The sequence below is a fragment of the Sminthopsis crassicaudata genome, chromosome 4 (genome assembly GCF_048593235.1).
Source record: "Sminthopsis crassicaudata isolate SCR6 chromosome 4, ASM4859323v1, whole genome shotgun sequence".
Lineage (NCBI taxonomy): Eukaryota > Metazoa > Chordata > Mammalia > Dasyuromorphia > Dasyuridae > Sminthopsis > Sminthopsis crassicaudata.
In genome coordinates this window covers 412,722,021-412,741,199 of record NC_133620.1, presented here as the reverse complement: position 1 = coordinate 412,741,199, position 19,179 = coordinate 412,722,021, and the positions used below count along the sequence as shown (strand labels likewise).

Genomic DNA, 19,179 nt, shown 5'->3' with positions numbered 1-19,179 from the left:
CTTATAAAGTGTGGGCAAAATATTCATATAGTAGGTTGTCTATGTCATTTGGACTTTAGAAAATTTTTAGTCAATCCAGCTAACTTTTAATACAACAATCGACTGTTTTTTATTAAATAATGAATTAGTAAGTTAAGGATAAATAAAACACTTATTAAATATCTAATATGTGCAAGGGAGTTTCTATCCCCCTGAGAATACATAGAGAAAATTTTAAAGAAGCTAATGTTCTATTAAAAGGAGACAACACAGACGAAGATTTCAACTGCAAGTGAACTGCAAATTCTCAGAGTCCTTGGAGTACAAAGGCAAAACAGATATTATTTCTTCTTCAATATCATTTCTGCTGATCAGAAATATATTAGCATTTTGTAGAATTATTTGGCAATGCCAAGGACTTTGGTTTTAAGAACATTCTTTTTTTTAATAGTTTTTATTTACCAGATATATGCATAGGTAATTTTACAACATTGACAATTGCCAAACCTTTTGTTCTAATTTTTCCCCTCCTTCCCCCCCCCCAGATGGCAGGTTGACCAATACATGTTAAATATGTTAAAGTATAAATTAAATACAATATATGTATACATGTCCAAACAGTTGTTTTGCTGTACAAAAATAATCGGACTTTGAAATAATGTACAATGAGCCTGTGAAGGAAATAAAAAATGCAACTAGACAAAAACAGAGGGACTGGGAATTCCATGTAATTGTTCTTAGTCATCTCCCAGAGTTTTTTTGCTAGGTATAGCTGGTTCAGTTCATTACTGCTCAGTTGGAACTGATTTGGTTCATCTTATTGTTGAAGATGGCCACGTCCATCAGAATTGATTATCATATAATATTGTTGTTGATGTATACAACGATCTCATTTCACTCAACATCAGATCATATAAGTCTCTCCAGGCCTTTCTGAAATCATCCTGTTGGTCATTTCTTGCAGAACAATAATACTCCATAATATTAACATACCACAATTTATTCAGCCATTCTCCAATTGATGGGCATCCACTCAGTTTCCAGTTTCTGATCACTACAAAGAGGGCTGCCACAAACATTCTTGCATATACAAATCCCTTTCCTTTCTTTAAGATCTCTTTGGGATATAACCCAGTAGTAACACTGCTGAATCGAAGGGTATGCACAGCTTGATAACTTTTTGAGCATAGTTCCAAATTGCTCACCAGAATGGCTGGATGTATTCACAATTCCACCAACAATATATCAGTGTCCCTGTTTTCCCAAATCCCCTCCACCATTGCACGTTATCTTTTCCTGTCATTACGAACATTCTTTTCTGGTTCTTCAGTATCTGTTGTTAGAACACATAAAAGAAAAGATGTCCATCTTCATAGGAGTTACTTTTTAGAATAATGACTGATGGCATTGGATTGGAAGCATTATGATTCTTAAAGCTCTTGAATTCAAGATCCTGGGCTATCTCCATTAGGGAGATGGAAATAATGAAGTGATGGTGATCTGTCTTGCCTGGTGCATACTGCCTCTCATCTTTCACCTAGGGTGCCTTGCTTTTTCAGATAGTTTTCAGCTTATTACTGAGACATTTGACCACTTGTGTACAAAAGTTTAGATGTGCTGATTTATATCAAGTACCTCTTATAACTAATGCAAACTCTAATGTTGAGAAACCTCACTCTCATATTGATTATTATTATTATTATTATTATTACTAATCACCATTTTGTGAATGAAGAAACTGAGGATTGGAGTTGATAAGATCATAGCGTTATACTTGGAAGGAATCAGCGAAGCAACTAGCCAAGTTCCATCATTCAATCAGATTTTCTAATACAATGCTATATTACTACTAACAGTTGTTAGAGAAGCATGGTGGAGAGCACGCTCTACTAGTGACCAGGATATGCCAGGCAATGAACATACCACAAACTCTGTGTTCAGAGAACATGGGGTCAAAATTCACTCATAATCACTATCATCTGTGTGACATTGGAGAAAACTGCCCTTCTTGTTCATTACTTCATTTGTAAAATGAAATGATTAACCTTCCTTATGTCCTTTCCAGCTTGAGCTATATGACTTATGCAACTTTTAAGTTCAAATCCCATATTTGAAACTTAGCTGTATAATCCAAAAAGTCATAATATCTCCAGTATCTTGTTTCAAGAAAATGATATATCTTTCCTGGGTGCTCTCTCTGATCCCTTCTAGTTATACAATTCTTAGCTATAAACTTCTTATCAACACCATCACCAAAAACATGAGAAAATAGCACTTATATGCTACCTAATGGCTTGCAAAGTACTTTAACTGTTACTATATTTTATGCTAACAATTCTCTGAGGTAGGTGTATTATTATTGTTCCCATTTTAAAGAGGAGAAGACTGAGATAACAGAAGTTAATGAACTTGTGTAGGGTCACATAGTAAATACTTGAGGCTACATTTGAAATCAGTAATTCCTGATACCAAGTCAAACATTCTGTCCACTCTATTGCTTTGTTGTTTATAGGTCTACAAGAACAAAGATTGAATAAAACTCATCATGATTCCTGTGTGTGTATATGTGTGTGTGTGTGTGTGTGTAAACTATACTTGACAATATTTCTTCCAGTATTTTTACTTTGTAAAAAGGAAAAAAAAAACCTTAGAAATATATAATTCATAATTACATCCACAACTTATTTGTATAATTTATTTATTTATTCTTTTCATTTGATCCTTTGGTTATATCTATTTGCAGACATCTCAGTGTAGAAATTTCCTTCAAAGATGTAATCTTAGAGAGTTGTTCAGGTTATTGAAAGTTTAATTGACTTGCCCATAGTAACATACATAGTAGGTGCCAAGAGGCAGGTCTGAATTTATGTCTTTCTGCCTTCAAGGCCAATTCTCTATTTGCTAAATGGTGCTGCCCTTTTTCAACATAAGCTTAAATATATTAATGTATTTTAATTTATTTACATAGTTTCATGTCATATCTCATTATTTGCTTTGCCTGTAAAAAATGCAACAAGCAGGGAATAATAGGAAGAAGAGAATTTTCCCTCTTCACATTCCCAGGCTAATATGACCAATAATGATTTTACCTTTCATGAAGTTATGGAACTTATTATTTGTCAATATAATTTATTTGACAATGAAACATTCTATTCTGATATTTCACATTTTTTCTCCTTACACCACTATTTGAGATTGATATTCTTATACATATATATGTGAGGCATAATGCATATACACACATATAAATTTATATACATACATTCATGCACAGACATAAATGTGAATATGTACACATGCATACAAAGAGAGAGAGAGAGAGAGAGAGAGAGAGAGAGAGAGAGAGAGATCTGCTTTGTGTCTCTGGTATTTTTAAGGGTCTTAAAGGAAGGGAATATGCCTTGTAGTTATTTTTATCCTACATAGCAATTTTATATAATAAGTAAGATTACATATTTAGAGCAAGAAGGAAAATTAGATCTTTTCCAATATAATCATTTTCAGGTGAGAAAAGACAGTTCAAGAATTTAAAAATTTAAATGACTTATCTAGTATCACACAACCATTAAATATCTAAGGATTTGAACTTTAAACCTAGTGATGCTCAGTAAATATACATCTCATTAGAGTAGAAGTTCTTAACATTTTTTAGTGTTATGGAATAATTTGATAATCCAAAGCCTATGATCCCATCTCAGAACTATAATTTTAAAGGCATAAAGTAAAATACATAGGATAAAAATAAAAATCTTAAAATGAGAACATAAAACAAAACCTAATTTACAGCTCCCAGGAAAGGAATCAATGAACTTAAGGCTAGATTCTGAGATCCTCATACATATAAAATTGTATCATTTTCTATTTAAAAGTCTGGGATTGAAAAACTTAACATTATTCAGGAAAATCTCCAGTGCCATCCCCATTGTGGTGGTTACCTCATAAGCTGAAGTTCAAAAATTCCTTTAAATCAGATTACTCATAGTTCTCCTGTAGTTGTCGTTCTATCAGCTATTGTCTCTCTGTGGTGGTGAACTTTGTGGAAGAGAGTATGTCTTCTTCTGCCATATGTCCAAGTCCTTAGGAAGCCTTTAATGATTATTGAGAGGAAGAATACAACACCAGTTTTGCTTCTATCCTCACACATCAAGTCTAATTTCTCAAAAGCTACTCTCTGGAAAAAAGAAGAAGAAGAAGAAATAAGAATGTACAAGGAAAAGAAGAAAAAAGAAGGAGAAGTAGGAGAAGAAGAAGAATGGGAAGAAATAAAAAGAAGAAAAGAAGAAGGATCTGGAGGATCTTTGGACCAACCTTGATCTTAGAGTAGGAGATGAAGGAGGCAGGAGAGCTACCAGTATGGTCAAGGATGGAATCTGTATGTCATTTCCAATCCATCATTCCATTATTCATCAATTCCATTATTCATCAATCAGACTCAGAAAGTGCTAACTATAAGCACCTTGCTATAAGTATCCCTTGCTTCAAGTAGAACACAGGTGGTCACACCCTCCTTGACTTCTCAGGAAAAGGTGTGAACACCAAGGGAAATGGGGAGCCAAACCAGATATCCTCAGCAGGTTTCCTCTGGGGTAAAGGGTCTAATACCTTACCCAGAGTTTCCCCACTATCTGTGGCCCTCTACAATTTTGTCTTATTGTCCTAAGCTGTTTCACTGATTGACTACTCTATTTCTTAACCAGTAACCAATGGTTTTGATGAAGCTGCTTTATAATGTCTGCTATGCTAAGCCACTTTTATTTGCATTTTATTTCATTAATTCCCTTGAAATTCTTGACCTTTTGTTCTTCCAGATGAATTTTGTTTTTTTAAGCTCTGTGAAGTAATTTCTTGGGAGTTTGATTGGTATGACATTGAATAAGTAGATTAATTTAGGTAGTGTTGTTATTTTTATTATATTAGCTCTGCCTACTCATGAGCACTCGGTATTTTTCCAAGAGATTAAATCTGACTTTATGTGGAAAGTGTTTTGTAATTGTGTTAATATAGTTCATGTCTTTGCCTTTGCAGATAGGCTCCCAAATATTTTATATTATATTGATATATGTAATATATAACATAACTTTTATATTATATATTTAAATGGGATTTCTCTTTGTATCTCTTTCTGCTGTACTTTGTTAGTAATAGGTAAAAATGCTGATGAATTATTTTGTATCCTGCAACTTTGCTAAAGTTGTGAATTCTTTCTAGTAGTTTTTTATTTGATTCTCTGGGATTCCCTAAGTATACCATCATATCATCTGCAAAGAGTGATAATTTGGCTTCTCATTACCTACTATAATTCCTTTAATTTCTTTTTCTTCTCTTATTGGCTAAGCTAACATTTTAAATACAATATTGAATAGTAATGGTGATAATGGGCAACCTTGTTTCCCTCCTAATCTTAATGAGAATGGTTCTAGTTTATCCCCATTACATCTGATGCTTTCTGATGAATTTAAATAGATGCTATTGATCATTTTAAGGAAAACTCCATTTATTCTTATACTCTCTGGTGTTTTTTTTTAATAAAAATGGATATTGGATCTTGTAAAATGCTTTTTCTGCATCTATTGAGATAATCATGTGATTTTTGTTAGTTTGGTTATTGATATAATCAATTATGCTAGTGATTTTCCTAATACTGAACCAACCCTCCATTCCTGGTATATCCTGGGGGGTAACTTGCTGTAATCTCTTTGCTAATATTTTATTTAAGATGTTTGTATCAATATTCATTAGGGAAATTAGTCCATAATTTTCTTTCTCTGTTTTAGTTTAGAGGGTTACAGACAGTGGGGAAACTCTGGGTGAGGTAAAAACCCCTTCAGCCCAGAGGGAACCTGCTAACAATGTCTGTTTTCGCTCCCCTAAGGGGAGTCAGGAGGTTGTGATTGAATCAGAGTAATACCAGTTGGCAAACTACATTAAATAGCAAGTTGTCTATATGGTCCCACATGTGCAGTATATACTTAGTGCAGGCCCAGTGCTGTTCATGTTACATTAGGGTTTGAGAGTATAAAAAGGGTAACTTCCTTGAAATAGACTCAATTTTTCCACCATCCTCAGCAGTTCTGCCTCATCACTTCTCTAATTAAGATGTTATATTTTAATTGCCCCAGTGTGGGGGCTGTAGCATTTTACCATCCCAACTTGGAGGCTCTAGAAAGCAGAACACAACAGTTTCATTCCTACTTGGTTTAGGTGTCAATCCCATGTCTGTGTTATAAAAAGAATTGATTAAGATTCTTTCTTTCCCCATTTTTCCAAAGAGTTTGTATAATATTGAAATTAATTATTCTCTGAATGTATGGTAAATTTCATATGTAAATCCATCTGGCCCTGCAGTTTCTTTCTTAGGGAGTTGATTAATAACTTGTTCAATTTCTTTTTTTTTAATGGGAATATTTAAGTAATTTGTTTTCTCTTTTGGGCAGTCTATATTTTTTTTGTAAATATTCATCCATTTCATTTAGATTATCATATTTATTGGACACAGTTGGGCAAAATAGTTCCTAATTATTGGTCCAATTTCCTCTTCATTTGGTGAAAAGTTCATCCTTTTCATTTTTGACACTAACATTTTGATTTTTTTCTTTCCTTTTTCTGATCAAATTAACTAAATGTTTACCTATTTTGTTGTTTTTTCATAAAACCAGCCCTTAGTTTTATTAGTTCTATAGTTCTTTGGGGTTTTTTTACCTGTCATTTTAATTAATTTCCCCTTTTATTTTCAGAATTTCAAATTTGGTATTTACTTGGTGATTTTTTATTTGTTTTTTTTTTCTCCCATAGCTTTTTTAGTTGCAGGCCCAATTCATTGATCTTCTCTTTCTCTATTTTATGCAAATTAACATCTATAGATATAAAACTTCCCTTAAGAACTGCTTTGGCTACATCCCATAAATTTTGGTATGTTGTCTTCTAATTGTTTTTCTCTTGGATGAAATTATCAATTGTGTCTATGATTTGTTGTTTTACCCTGATTTAAATAATCATACTTTTATTTCTTTGTCTGGTGCGTATTGTGGTGGAGGAGATTTCTCTAGAGGTACCTAATCAGCTTCTACTCTAAATATATAGTTTTGGGTGAGCTTATAGCAACTCTGTGGAACCAATGCTAGGCTCAGAAAGGAGAAAGTTGAGACTGCACAGGAGAGGTATAGTAAGGATAGTTGTGTTAGAGACAGATTTGATGATTATAGATTACAGGGAGGATGGAATGTGACCTATTATAGGATCATAGATAATAGGAAAATAGATTTAGACCTGGATGGGATCATAAAAACTATGCAATTTAAGTACTGTTATTCTCTAATTGCCTGATCACATTGTGGTTGATCCTTGAGGAAATAACATAATAATCCTCACTGAGACTTCTACCTTCTTCTTTTTTTTTTTTTTCCTCCTTAAAAAGATTTTACATAATGCTTACCCTATTTACTTGGAAAAGTTGTTATGAGTCTAAACTGACATCAATAGGTGCAAAAAAGACTTTGAAAAATTAAATGCATCATACCAATGTTACATATCATTATCATCAGTTGTGGGAAATGTTTGAAACAGTTTCTATAGTTAACAGATTACTCTTATGTAGTAGTTTTATTAGAGACTGAGACTTCTCTAAAGATTTGTGAGAAATTAGTAAATTTGGTTAGAATGTTTTACTGGATGTAATATTTTTGAAGGATTTTTATAATCTTTTACCCCAGAGGAATGAACTGATGTGCTTGAAATATGTTTATTAGCGTTTTCACATGATGGCCCTGAGCATCAATATACTAAAGCATATGACTTGTGCTATATGTCATCGAGGGTTATTTTTATTTTGAATACTCTAGCTTGACTATGATATGATTTCTTTTAGACTAGGCTAATTTCTTTCAATGCCAGGGCCTCTGGGTCCATGCTGGCTTGCTTGAGGAAAGTGAAGTACAGAAAAATAAAGGAAACTGCATTTACAAATCATTTGATTTATCATTTGAGATTAAAGAATAGAATATTTTTCTTTTTCTTCAGATTGTAATTCAGGGATTTTAGTCTGAGGAGTAGCAAAAAAACTGTTAAAAATCTGAGCATTGTGTAATTTTCCGATTATTAAAGGAAAAACCTCCATGAATTTTTCTTCAAGACATGTAAAGAATGAAGTATCACTCTTTTCCTTACTCATGATTTAAGATAAGTTAATAACAATAGAATAAATTTTCTTAACGCTGAAATTTGTGGAAGATAAAAATCTCTTTTTTCCATAGACTAATATACTAAGTAAACATATTTCTTTAATAGTTTCTCAAAAAAAGAAGTAGTAAGGTTTTTACACTTTTTAAAATATTTTATATTGTATTATTAAGGAAGAAAAGGTCTTTCACCTTTTATCTGTTACTCTTTTCCCAATGATTTACATTATATTCTATATTTAATGCTTAGGTGAACAAAATTAACACTGCTAAAAAAAAGAAATCTTCATATATTCTATATCTAAAAGCTAATGTATTCCTTTTAATGTAAATTTATTGGGTATAATTATTTAGGGATTAAAACTACACTAAAGAGGTGTCAAAATTAATTTTTGTCCCTTGTAAAGTTTTTAAAATAAAGTGGATTAAAGAACTCTTAAAAAAAAAGAGAAGGAAAATTTACATTAAGGCTAAACGAATGCAATATAATGCAACATATAAGAGGAAATTGATGTAGAACAGTGGTTTTACAATAATTGTTGACATATTCCTCTAAGTATTGTGTCTGGGGTTTTTCCTAGTATCAATCATTTAATGCAATTTAGGCAATCACATTCTGGCACACCTTTCTCCAATTTTATTTACACCACTTGCCTAACTCATTGTAATGCAGTGCCTTCTGCCTTGGTACAGTAGATGCACTCTGTAATATCTATTATGGCATGGTCAAAGGATAATTTATTGTCAAATAGAAAAATAGGTCAACACTAATGTCACTTGATGATCAACCCCCAAAGTTTAATAAAACATCTCGCCAGTATGCATTCCAGGGCAGTGGTTGGTATTTTATTAGGACTACCTGGCTAGAGCAGCAGTGTAATTACTGAGCTGTCAGAGTGATAAGTGGGACTAATGGCAGCTTGATGCACTTGAGTCTGCTGAGCGCTTAGAGGATTGCAAGATGGTATTATTATAAGAGTCTGCCTCTTCTGGCATATTCATGGCACCAAAGGGGGAAAAAAAAGAATGCTACAATGCAGGTTTGCATGGCCTTGCCTCATTAACATCTGACATTTCCAACAGCTGTTATTTGTGAACCAGCTCAATAATAAAAAGAGAATTATTTGGTAAAGGTGCCTAACAACTACAACTAGGAATCCTTGCATTGTCAGTCCTGCCAAGTGGATCTTTCAATTGATGTTGAATTTAAGATTTCTCTATATGAAGAACAGAATTATGCTACATATTAATTTGTCTGATCTGCATCAACCTATCATATAATTTCATTCTTTTAAAAAATTATCACTTGGGTACTAGAAAAGACCAGAACAAGAAATTCTTGAATACATCAGATATAATGAGTTCAAAAGGAGGGGAAAAGTATATATTTTGCTCTTTCCTATGTGGAAGAAAATCTTACAAGGTGGCAGACATTAGTAAAACTGTAAAAATGGCTTTGAAGTAAATAGGGAAACAGGAGTATAACTAGCACATTAATCACTCGAACTTTTCAGCTGATGCCTGATTTTCCCTGAGCACATGGATAAGAGAAATTTCTTTCACAGAAATTTTAATGCTCAGTCTTTTTTTCAAATTATAAATACTATAAGAAATGGTGCACTGTACATTATGACAATGGGGAACTTCAGCTAGTCAAAATCATTTTCTTGTCACAAGGTATGCTTCAGGATTTACTTTAATAAAACTCTTTTCAAAGTCACAATCATTATTTTTTCTGCAAAGAACTATAGCTATAGGGGTGTATGAATTCAACTCAATAATAGATGCAAATCAAACAATGGCATTTGGAGAAATAATAGGCTAGAGGTTTAATCGCTACATTTCAATGAGGACAATTGATTATGAAAAGGCTTTGGTTTTCATTGTGTAAAATTTAATTTAGAGAGAAGGCTAGAGGCACTAATCAGAGAAGAGAGATCAGATTTAAAAACAAGATTCACATAGTGGACCAAAATCTACTAATCAGAAAAGAAAGGCTAGGAGACGATGATTGTTTTTATAATTTTATGTACAGAAGATAGGGTAATCACTTTTATTAAGGAAGGCATATGATTCTGAATGAAATTTTGGAAGAATTAAGGATTAGATAAGGTAGTGACTTTTTTTTTTTCCTTTAGGATTCAAACTAGTGGTTTTAAGATACCTGAAGTAGTAATCATTATAAAAAATCGACATAACTGGAACCCATGATTTGAAGATAGCATATGAGGCTGCAGAATTAAAAGTTAAAAATCAAAGATAAGAGAAAATATCTTTATAAATCTGAATGATGTATTAGCCCTAGTAACTTTACTAAAATTAGCTGTTTGAGTCTTTAAGTACTATGTGAAGAGGATTAAAATAAGAATGCTTAAGAGAGGAGCCCATCATAAATAGCTGTGTTCTACCTACATGTAATAGATGGGAGGAACACTAGAAAATGGAAATACTGTTATTTAGATGTATGTATATAGACACATAGCTATAAATAAGGATGCTAATGGGTATGTTTCATTGCCCCAAAAGAATGTGTGCATATATTGACTCATTATAGATTTAATTTCAAAGGGTGAAGGTAAATGTAGAAAAGTAAATCTGGTACTATCACTTTTTTATTGAAAAAGATTTTGCTTTTTGCCTTTACATGTCTCCTTAACTCAATTACTTTGTTCCATAGATGCTTGAAATGTGCAGATGCCCCCTGTCAGAAGAGTTGTCCAACTAATCTAGACATCAAATCATTCATCACCAGTATCGCGAACAAGGTAGAATCAGACTTACTCTGGCAAATGAAAGTTGATAAAATCATTTGATGAACTGTGATTAAAATGTACTGCTTCTCTTATTTAAATATAACAAAATAAAAATGTAATAGGTATTTGGAAAATGAAGATTGATTTAATAATTAGACTTTTGCTAGTTATAAAGTCACTAATACCAAAATAGAGTATGCATTGTATAAGTTAGTCAGCATCATTAATTAAAAAAAACAGATTGTAAGAAATTGTATATATATATATATATATATATATATATATATATATATATATATATGCATGCATGCATATCTAAATATCTAATTTAAAATGGTATTCATTTGATAGTTAAATGGTACCAGTAATTGAATGGTTAAAGATAAATTAGTGTTTATCCACACTTTAAAGTATATAATTTTGTTTTTAAATTTTTATTCCATTTTGAGCATAACATACTGTATCAAAGGAATAGATTCCCAAAGTAGCAAATAGTTTTCTTATTTAAATTTTGTTTGTTAAGTTTTTTCAGTAGTGTGTATGCACATGTATGTGTGTATGTGTGTATCAGTGATGAAATATTGATAGAACACATTGTAGCAATTCTTTTTAATTCTTTTTTTGAAAGTTACAAGAATTACAGAAGCTTGACTTAAAATTTCCTTATCTAGCTTGTTGGGAGCTTCAAATGAGATATTTGCCACACACTTAGCACAGTACCTGGCACATGATAGTTAATTAAATACTTGTTCCCTTCTCCCTTTTTAGAAATGAGTTCTCATCCTTCCTCTTCTAGTATAGTGTGCAGTTTATAATGATTCACTCAAGTATGATGCATTTGTTTGATTCAATAATGAAGCCTGTTCATCTTTTCTATTACTGAAATTCAAAGAGTCCTTGAATGTGACTTATCTTTTTATAACAGTTGAAAAAGTAAAGGAAAAAAATCCCATTTTAAATACCAATAAAGACATGCTAAGTCTTCTTATAAAAATGTTTACTTAAATATTAATACATTTATTCAATATATGTTATTAAAATACAACAGAAAAGATCAACCCACAGATAGTTACTAAGTACCTATTATGTGCCAGGCCCTGTGCTAAGAAAAAAAAGATAAAAATAAGAAATGATTCAACTATAAGATCTTAAAATAATGTAACCATTTATACATATTTGCTTACAAATATGTTCTATATAGTCATCAAATTAATCATCACAATGTAAGAAAGTGAAAACATTGGCTAGAGATCAAAATTAGACACAGTTATTTTTTTTAAGTTATGAAGGTGCCAGAAAATATTTGAAGAAAAATGGTCAGAGGTTGACTTCAGTGTTTTACCTGAAATTGTAAATATTGTGATGCTCTTACTACCAAGTTGAGAAGATGCTACTTTGCAGTTGTCAAATATTAATTGATAAGTAAGGGAAAAGTTATCTCTGTTGTAGTAACTCAGTATCTTCATGAAAATATAAAAGAAAAGGATATTTAAACTCAACAGAATTCTGAATTAATCTTATCAGTATATTAGTTATGCCAGAGAAATAGAATCTTTATGTAAGCTGCATGTGAAAATGCAGTGAGCATTGGTTTAAAGACTGCATATGTCACCAATTCTGTGATCCAGAGCAAGTCTGTTTATTGCTTAAGGCCTCACCTATAAAATGAAGGCACTAAACTAAGACATCATCTGAGATCCCTTTTAATTCTGAATTTATCATTCTCTTCATGTAAGGATTTTGCAAGGAACAGAAAGGGAGAAGCGATCATCTTTGAAATTTGTGTAATGTTTAGATATATTCAGACTCATTTCGGTTTTAATATGGGTTAACAATTTTCATTAAGCTTGTCCACATTTTCTCACTATCTACATTGTAACACTATACTTGGTTATTCATTTAAACAGGTTTCCTTATAAATACAGGAACTTTAGAGATGGTCATATTGCAAATATATTCTTTTGTCAGGTATTTAAGGGAGTCTATTGAAAGTAGTATGTTTTGTTGAAAAACTACTGTAGCAATCATAAAAGGTCAAGGATTCTTGTTCTTGAAAGCCTGCGGCTTTTTAGATATTTACAGGCTGTGTACAATGTAGGCTGTTCCATATTGCCAGTAGACCTCAACTCAGGAGGGGGGTTCTTTCTAGGTTGAGAGGGTAATTGAATCGCCAGGCTCAATGAGCCTTGGGCCTCTTTGAGAAAAGGATGTCACTTGAGCTGTATTGTGTTAGGCTCCTGTGATTCAGGAGAGTTTAGACCAATACTTCCATTCTTTCTTTTCTTACAAACTGGATTACAGCTCTAGTTTCCAAAGGTACAATCTATTCCTTTGTACCTCCTCAGTCAGTTTTTCTCTGTTTCGCGCAGATTGGCTGTTGTTTGCAATTGTATCTCTCAATTGGAAATACACGTTTAGATTCATCAAACTGAATACTAGGTCATGTTTCTGAGGGGCTTTTTTTCCTTCTTTAAAAAATATCCTTCTTTATCAGAGAACTCATATAGCATTTCAATAAACAGAAGAAAACACCTTTACAAAAGAAACCCTTTATTATAATCAGACAGTTAAAAAATAAAATTATTCCTTTAAAAACTTTTTTCCTTCCATTCCTGAAACATGTTTCACTTAAATATGAAACTTCTGAATTACAAATAAATATTTTTGGTACACATAGACAATGTAGAGTGATTTTCATGTCAGCATAAGAATAAGTTATAGCCATTCCTGTTTTTATATAAAGTGAAAAAAAATGCACAGGTCAATTGTATTAGATATTTAGACCAAATCTTTTACCCAGATTAATGTAAGCAGAGATTAAAAACCAAAGAGTTGGATGAACACGGTCAAATTTATTAACTTACCTGGGCCTTAACTTCTTTAGATTTAAGCGAGAAGTTTTGCTAAAGGATCTTTGCATGTTTTTACTCAGAATGAAGAAGATTTCATGGAGGCACATAATGGTAACCAGTTAGTCAGTCAGCAAGCATATAGTAACCCCTCACTAGGTACCAGGCCATCTTTTAATCCATCAAGAGCTGTCACATTGTACTTGTTACTTTTATGGAGTGAAGTAAAGGGGAATAAAACATTAACCATTATAGCTATGAATAAATGAAATTGGTTAACTTAGCAGTTATATACGTTCATATTACTTCACATAAATAAATTCATAATTTCAAAGAGTCTTTCCTCATTAGAGGACCCAATTCTAGACCTATGGGACCATGATTCAATCTTACAGGGACCTGCCTCTTGTGAGAATTTTTCTGCAATTTGTTGTTTTGCTATGGCTCCTTTCTGTAATCCTATTGGGGGATTTAAAATTGGCCCCTGTCTAGAGCTTCCCCAGAAAGAATTAACAAAGTTTCTCCTAGAAAAGTATTTGATGTCAAAATAGATCGACAATTATTAAAAGGCTTAAAGTACAAAAGTACAAAAGACTCATCAGTGCACACTACCAAATGTTAAAACATTAAATTGTAAAACATATACTCTTATCATAGACTTACAAGGTATTGATTGAAGTTAAAGCCTTAAAAGATTAAAGACTTTATAAGACTTCTGAACTGGTGTTTCATTTTGACCTTGGGTATGAACTTACTTGAGATTTGTGTCTTCTGACAATCAATCCAGTTTATGGCTCGGGTTCTTTCATTTGAAGGTAGTCATCTACTCGAGGAGTTGTTCTAAAGTTACTTTCTGATTTCATGAGGTTGAGGCCTAAGCTACAAATAGTCATATCAAGACCATTATTCATTTTTTCTGGATTCAAGAAAAGCACAAAGCAAAAGAGGGACCTAAAGACTGGGGGAATCAGATTCAGATTTGCCTACCCATATATGTCCTTAATGTTGTATGTAAGCAAATACCTTAGCTCTTAAAGAAGGGAAGAGGGGAAGAATAATTCCCACTCCTGTTGAAAGGCCAAGGGAGAAATGAACAGATCCTTATTTTTCAACAGATAGGAGAAAGAGAGCGGGTGTGCGGGGGAAAGTCTAGTGAATGGATCATCCTTTCTGACTCAGTAGAGAATATCCTGTGATTAAGACCACTTATACTCTGGCCCTTTTCAAGGAGACCAAGGTGCTCCTAAAGTATTGCTCCATCATTACAAAATACAAGTCCATAGGAACCTTTAGGGATTGCTGTGGAATCTCAAAACATAAGTTTTTCATTAGGGCCCCTAAAATATCCAATGGTGTGGGAGTTTGGATCCTGGTTCACTTGTTTCTATCCATTATAACACTCAGAAGCATACATATACACATACATGCATACATATATACATATACATATACATATATATATATATATATATATATATATATATACTATCCTACAATATAATAATCTTATTCTACTTAATATTGCCAAATCATTTAGAACAAACCAAAGAATGACAGTCAAATGATCATAGAGCTGTAGAGTGATAAAATATTTGATTAGAATTTGACTTGCATAGGGATACTATGTACACATTTTGAAATATAACTAGAAAATTTAAATTATATATAAAGTATATTGTATGTTTATATACACACATAGAGATATATACATACATATGTATTTACAGGCAAGACTTACTGGAGTTGGTATTAGTTGAGTTGGACTACTTAAATAGATAGCAATTCAATAAAAAATAATCTGTCGGAACATGACCACCACTCCTACTCATATTATAAATATGAAGTAGATCATCTGCATAGAATTGATAAATAAATGCATGGGAGATAATGAAACTACCAAGTGAAGTACTATAAAAGGAGAAGAGAGTCAAAGACAATCTCTGCAGGGGTTCTCAAACTACAGCCGCCGGCCAGATGCAGCTGGCCGGGTTATGGCAAATGGGCTGAGAGGCGGAGACAGAGTGTGAGTTTTTGTTTTTACTATAATCCAGCCCTCCAACAGTCTGAGGGACAGTGAACTGGCCCCCTATTTAAAAAGTTTGAGGACCACTGTCTTAGAGCATACTTAAAGGGAGGTGGTATGGAAGAATGTTAAGGAGCATACGTGAAGGGGCATGTCAATTCTCCAAGAGCCTCCACAGCTGTGAATCATAACACTTGGAGGAGTTGCAAAGCAGCTTTTACTAACGCAGATGTTCCTAGTGGATTGGGAATGAAATAAATTGGAAATAGGAGGGAAGAGGAGAGAGGTCAGAGAGCAGCAATTGCCTTTCAGTCTCCTTGTATCATCATCATCATCATCATCATCATCATCATCATCATCATCATCATCTCACATGAAGAGATCCATTCTACAGATTTGAGTTTGACCTCCAGCAGCCATTGGCAGGTAGTTCCCGTATCGCAGCAGCAAAAGATCCAAATAAGACTGAAAAGGAAATAAGAGACAGGTAGAAGAAGTACCAAAAGAGAACAGTGTCACAAAAACTTAGAAAGGAGAAAATTTGCCAGAGGAATGTGGCAATTTGGCAATGTCAAAGGCTAAAGAGAGTCAAGAAGAATGAGGACTTTGGACAGAAAATTCGATCTGCATCCACAAATTGATCTAAGAAGATTGAATGCAAATAAGCATATACTATGTTCATGATTTTTTTTCTGTTTTTTTTTGTTTTTTTTCTCTTTTTCATTGTTTTTCCCTTTTGCTCTGATTTATTTTTCTCCAACATGATTCAGAAAGCACTGTGTATGAAAATAATTAACCTCACTATAATAAAAAAGAATGAGAAAGACTGATATTTATAAAGTAATTGACATAATTTTATTTAAGAGAACACACTGGGATTACAGTGAAAACTACAAAATATCAGGAGCCAAAATATTTGGAATCAAGTCAGTGCTCCAAAATTAACTATAACATAAGTTTGCATGTAACATTAAGTTCAATTTCTGACAAGTTGAGATTGAAGTACTTGTAGACAATCTAACCAGACATATCCTACAGGTTGTTAACTAATCCTGTCTTGTGAAGTTATTTTTAACTCAAGGGTAAGATATATTTATCCTTATTTTTTATATTTACAGTCTGTTTACATACTTTATATTTGTACATTTATAAAATTGTATTTTTCCATTAAATTCCATTTTATTACATTGTTTAGTGTTCTGGCTTGTGCAGATTTTTTTAATGCTCACCTTCTAATCCAGAAAATTATCTCTTCTTCCAGTTTTCTATCATTTGCATATTCAATAGGCATTCAAGTCAATAACAGTAATATTAAAATTCAAAGGTCCATGCTGACATTACCAAGACACTCTATTGGAGACCTTCCATATTGTATATTCTTTGAGTCTGTCAGTAGCAAGGTAGAAAGACTTTTGAGTAAAGTTAAAGGCACAAGTTGTCATCAGAGGACTAGTCTACTACCTATGTTTGAATTGACACATAAAGAACATTTTTAATAACATTAAAATTCAAAGACCAGGTCAAAGATGAGGCACAGTCTTTGTGGGTAGAGAGGATTTTCGACATTGAAGCAATGAACAGTCGATTATGTATTAAGATAAAAGTGTTGTGGTCAAAACTAATAAAGTGTTATAATTTGGAATGGCTTCATCACATCAAGACATTTGATGTGAGTTTTGACTTCAACAAGAAGAGGTTGCAAGCAAGAAATTCTAAATTCTATGAAGAGAATGAACCAAAATAAGGAAGTAGGAAAGTATGAGAAGTTTTTAGGGGATAGATGCATTTTGGGTTGGGGCTTAGAATATATAAAATTCTCTTTCCATGAGGTGAATCTAGATTGTATAGGAACTTGAAAGACTTCAGATATTAGTTGCCATCTTTTGAAAATTTGATGTTGCTGTTGTATTTGAGTATGGAAGTACCCTGATAAGAGATATACATTAGAACAATTAATATGCCATTAATATAAAAGAGGTATTTGAGAGTTGTTTTTCAGTTCTTCATAACCAAGTTTTTTTGCTGGGCTATTCCAAAGTATGCTTATATGTGGAGTTCATTTATGTCTTTTTAAAGACCTTTTATTTCACTTTTTTGAACTATCAAGCATTTATTTTCTTTCCCTCTCACTTCCCTTTCTCTAAAAAGAAAAAGAATGCAAAAAAAAAAACAACAACAAATCTTTGTATGAAAAGATGGAGGATCAAGTTTAATAAATGCTGGCACTGACCATATCAAAAAATGTATATCTCGTATAATGTGTCAGGAGCTATAATTAAGAATTTCTCCTTTTGAAAATTGCCTTTTAACATCCTTTGACCATTATTCAATAGTGGAATGATTTTTATTTTTGTAAATTTGAATCAATTTCTCATATTTCTTGGAAATGTGACTTTGATGAAAGAAATTTAGTGTAAATATTTTCCTCAGCCCTCCTTAACTATCTCACTTCTAATGTTTTATTTGAGAAGGAATACTTCAAATTTTAATTTACATCATTATTCATTCTCTCTCTCTCTGTATATATACATATATATATATATATATATGTTTCTTGGTTCTGCCTTTTTCACTCTGCATCATTTCATGTGGATTTTTCCTTCCTCCTCTGTATTCATTCTATTCATCATTTCTTATTGCACAGTGATATTCCATTACATTCATGTACTACAACTTAGCTATTTTGCTTTTGATGGGCATCTACTGCCTTTCCAATTCTTTGCTACAACAAAAGGTGTTGATATAAAATTTTTGGTATACATAAGAATTTCTTCTTCTCAATGGTTTCCTTGGGTATAAGCCTAATAACTGAAGCTCTCAATGAAAGGATATAGAGATTTTAGTCTTCATTTGAATAACTCCAAATCACTTTCCTAAATGATTGTACTGATTCATAGCTCTATGGACAATGTAAATGTATACACCTCTCCACTTATAACACTTTCAAAATTGACTATTCCCATCTTTTTGTCTTTTATTTTTGCCAATTTACAGTATATAAGATGAAACCTCAGTCATGTTTTGATTTGTACCTTATTACTATTGATTTAGAACATTCTTTCCTGTGTTTGTTAATAGTTTGTAATTGTCTTAAGGACTGCTTAATTACATTTAACCACTGATATATTAGAGATTAGATATAAGATTGAATATAGATACATTATTTATATATATATATATACATATATACATACATACATACATATAAATATGTTATATATAATAGTATATAAAATCATTCCCTAATATTTTATATTTATTATAAATATATTATGACATTATATACAGTTGTTATTTAATATATTACATATGTTATTTTTATCAAAAGCCATTCCCTAATAATAATATATCAGAAGCTATTTTCCAGTAGTCAAGTAGTCATATAAATATAATATAAACAT

At 32.2% G+C, this 19,179-nt stretch overlaps 1 protein-coding gene across 1 annotated transcript in view; it reads left to right on the top strand.

Annotated features, from left to right (window-relative positions):
* DPYD (dihydropyrimidine dehydrogenase) overlaps positions 1-19,179 on the top strand; it is a 956,758-nt gene that overhangs the window by 232,090 nt on the left and 705,489 nt on the right. Inside the window, exon 4 of the mRNA XM_074262758.1 lies at positions 10,831-10,918. Coding sequence (XP_074118859.1) covers positions 10,831-10,918 — 88 coding nt within the window. The remainder of the gene's footprint in view (positions 1-10,830; positions 10,919-19,179) is intronic.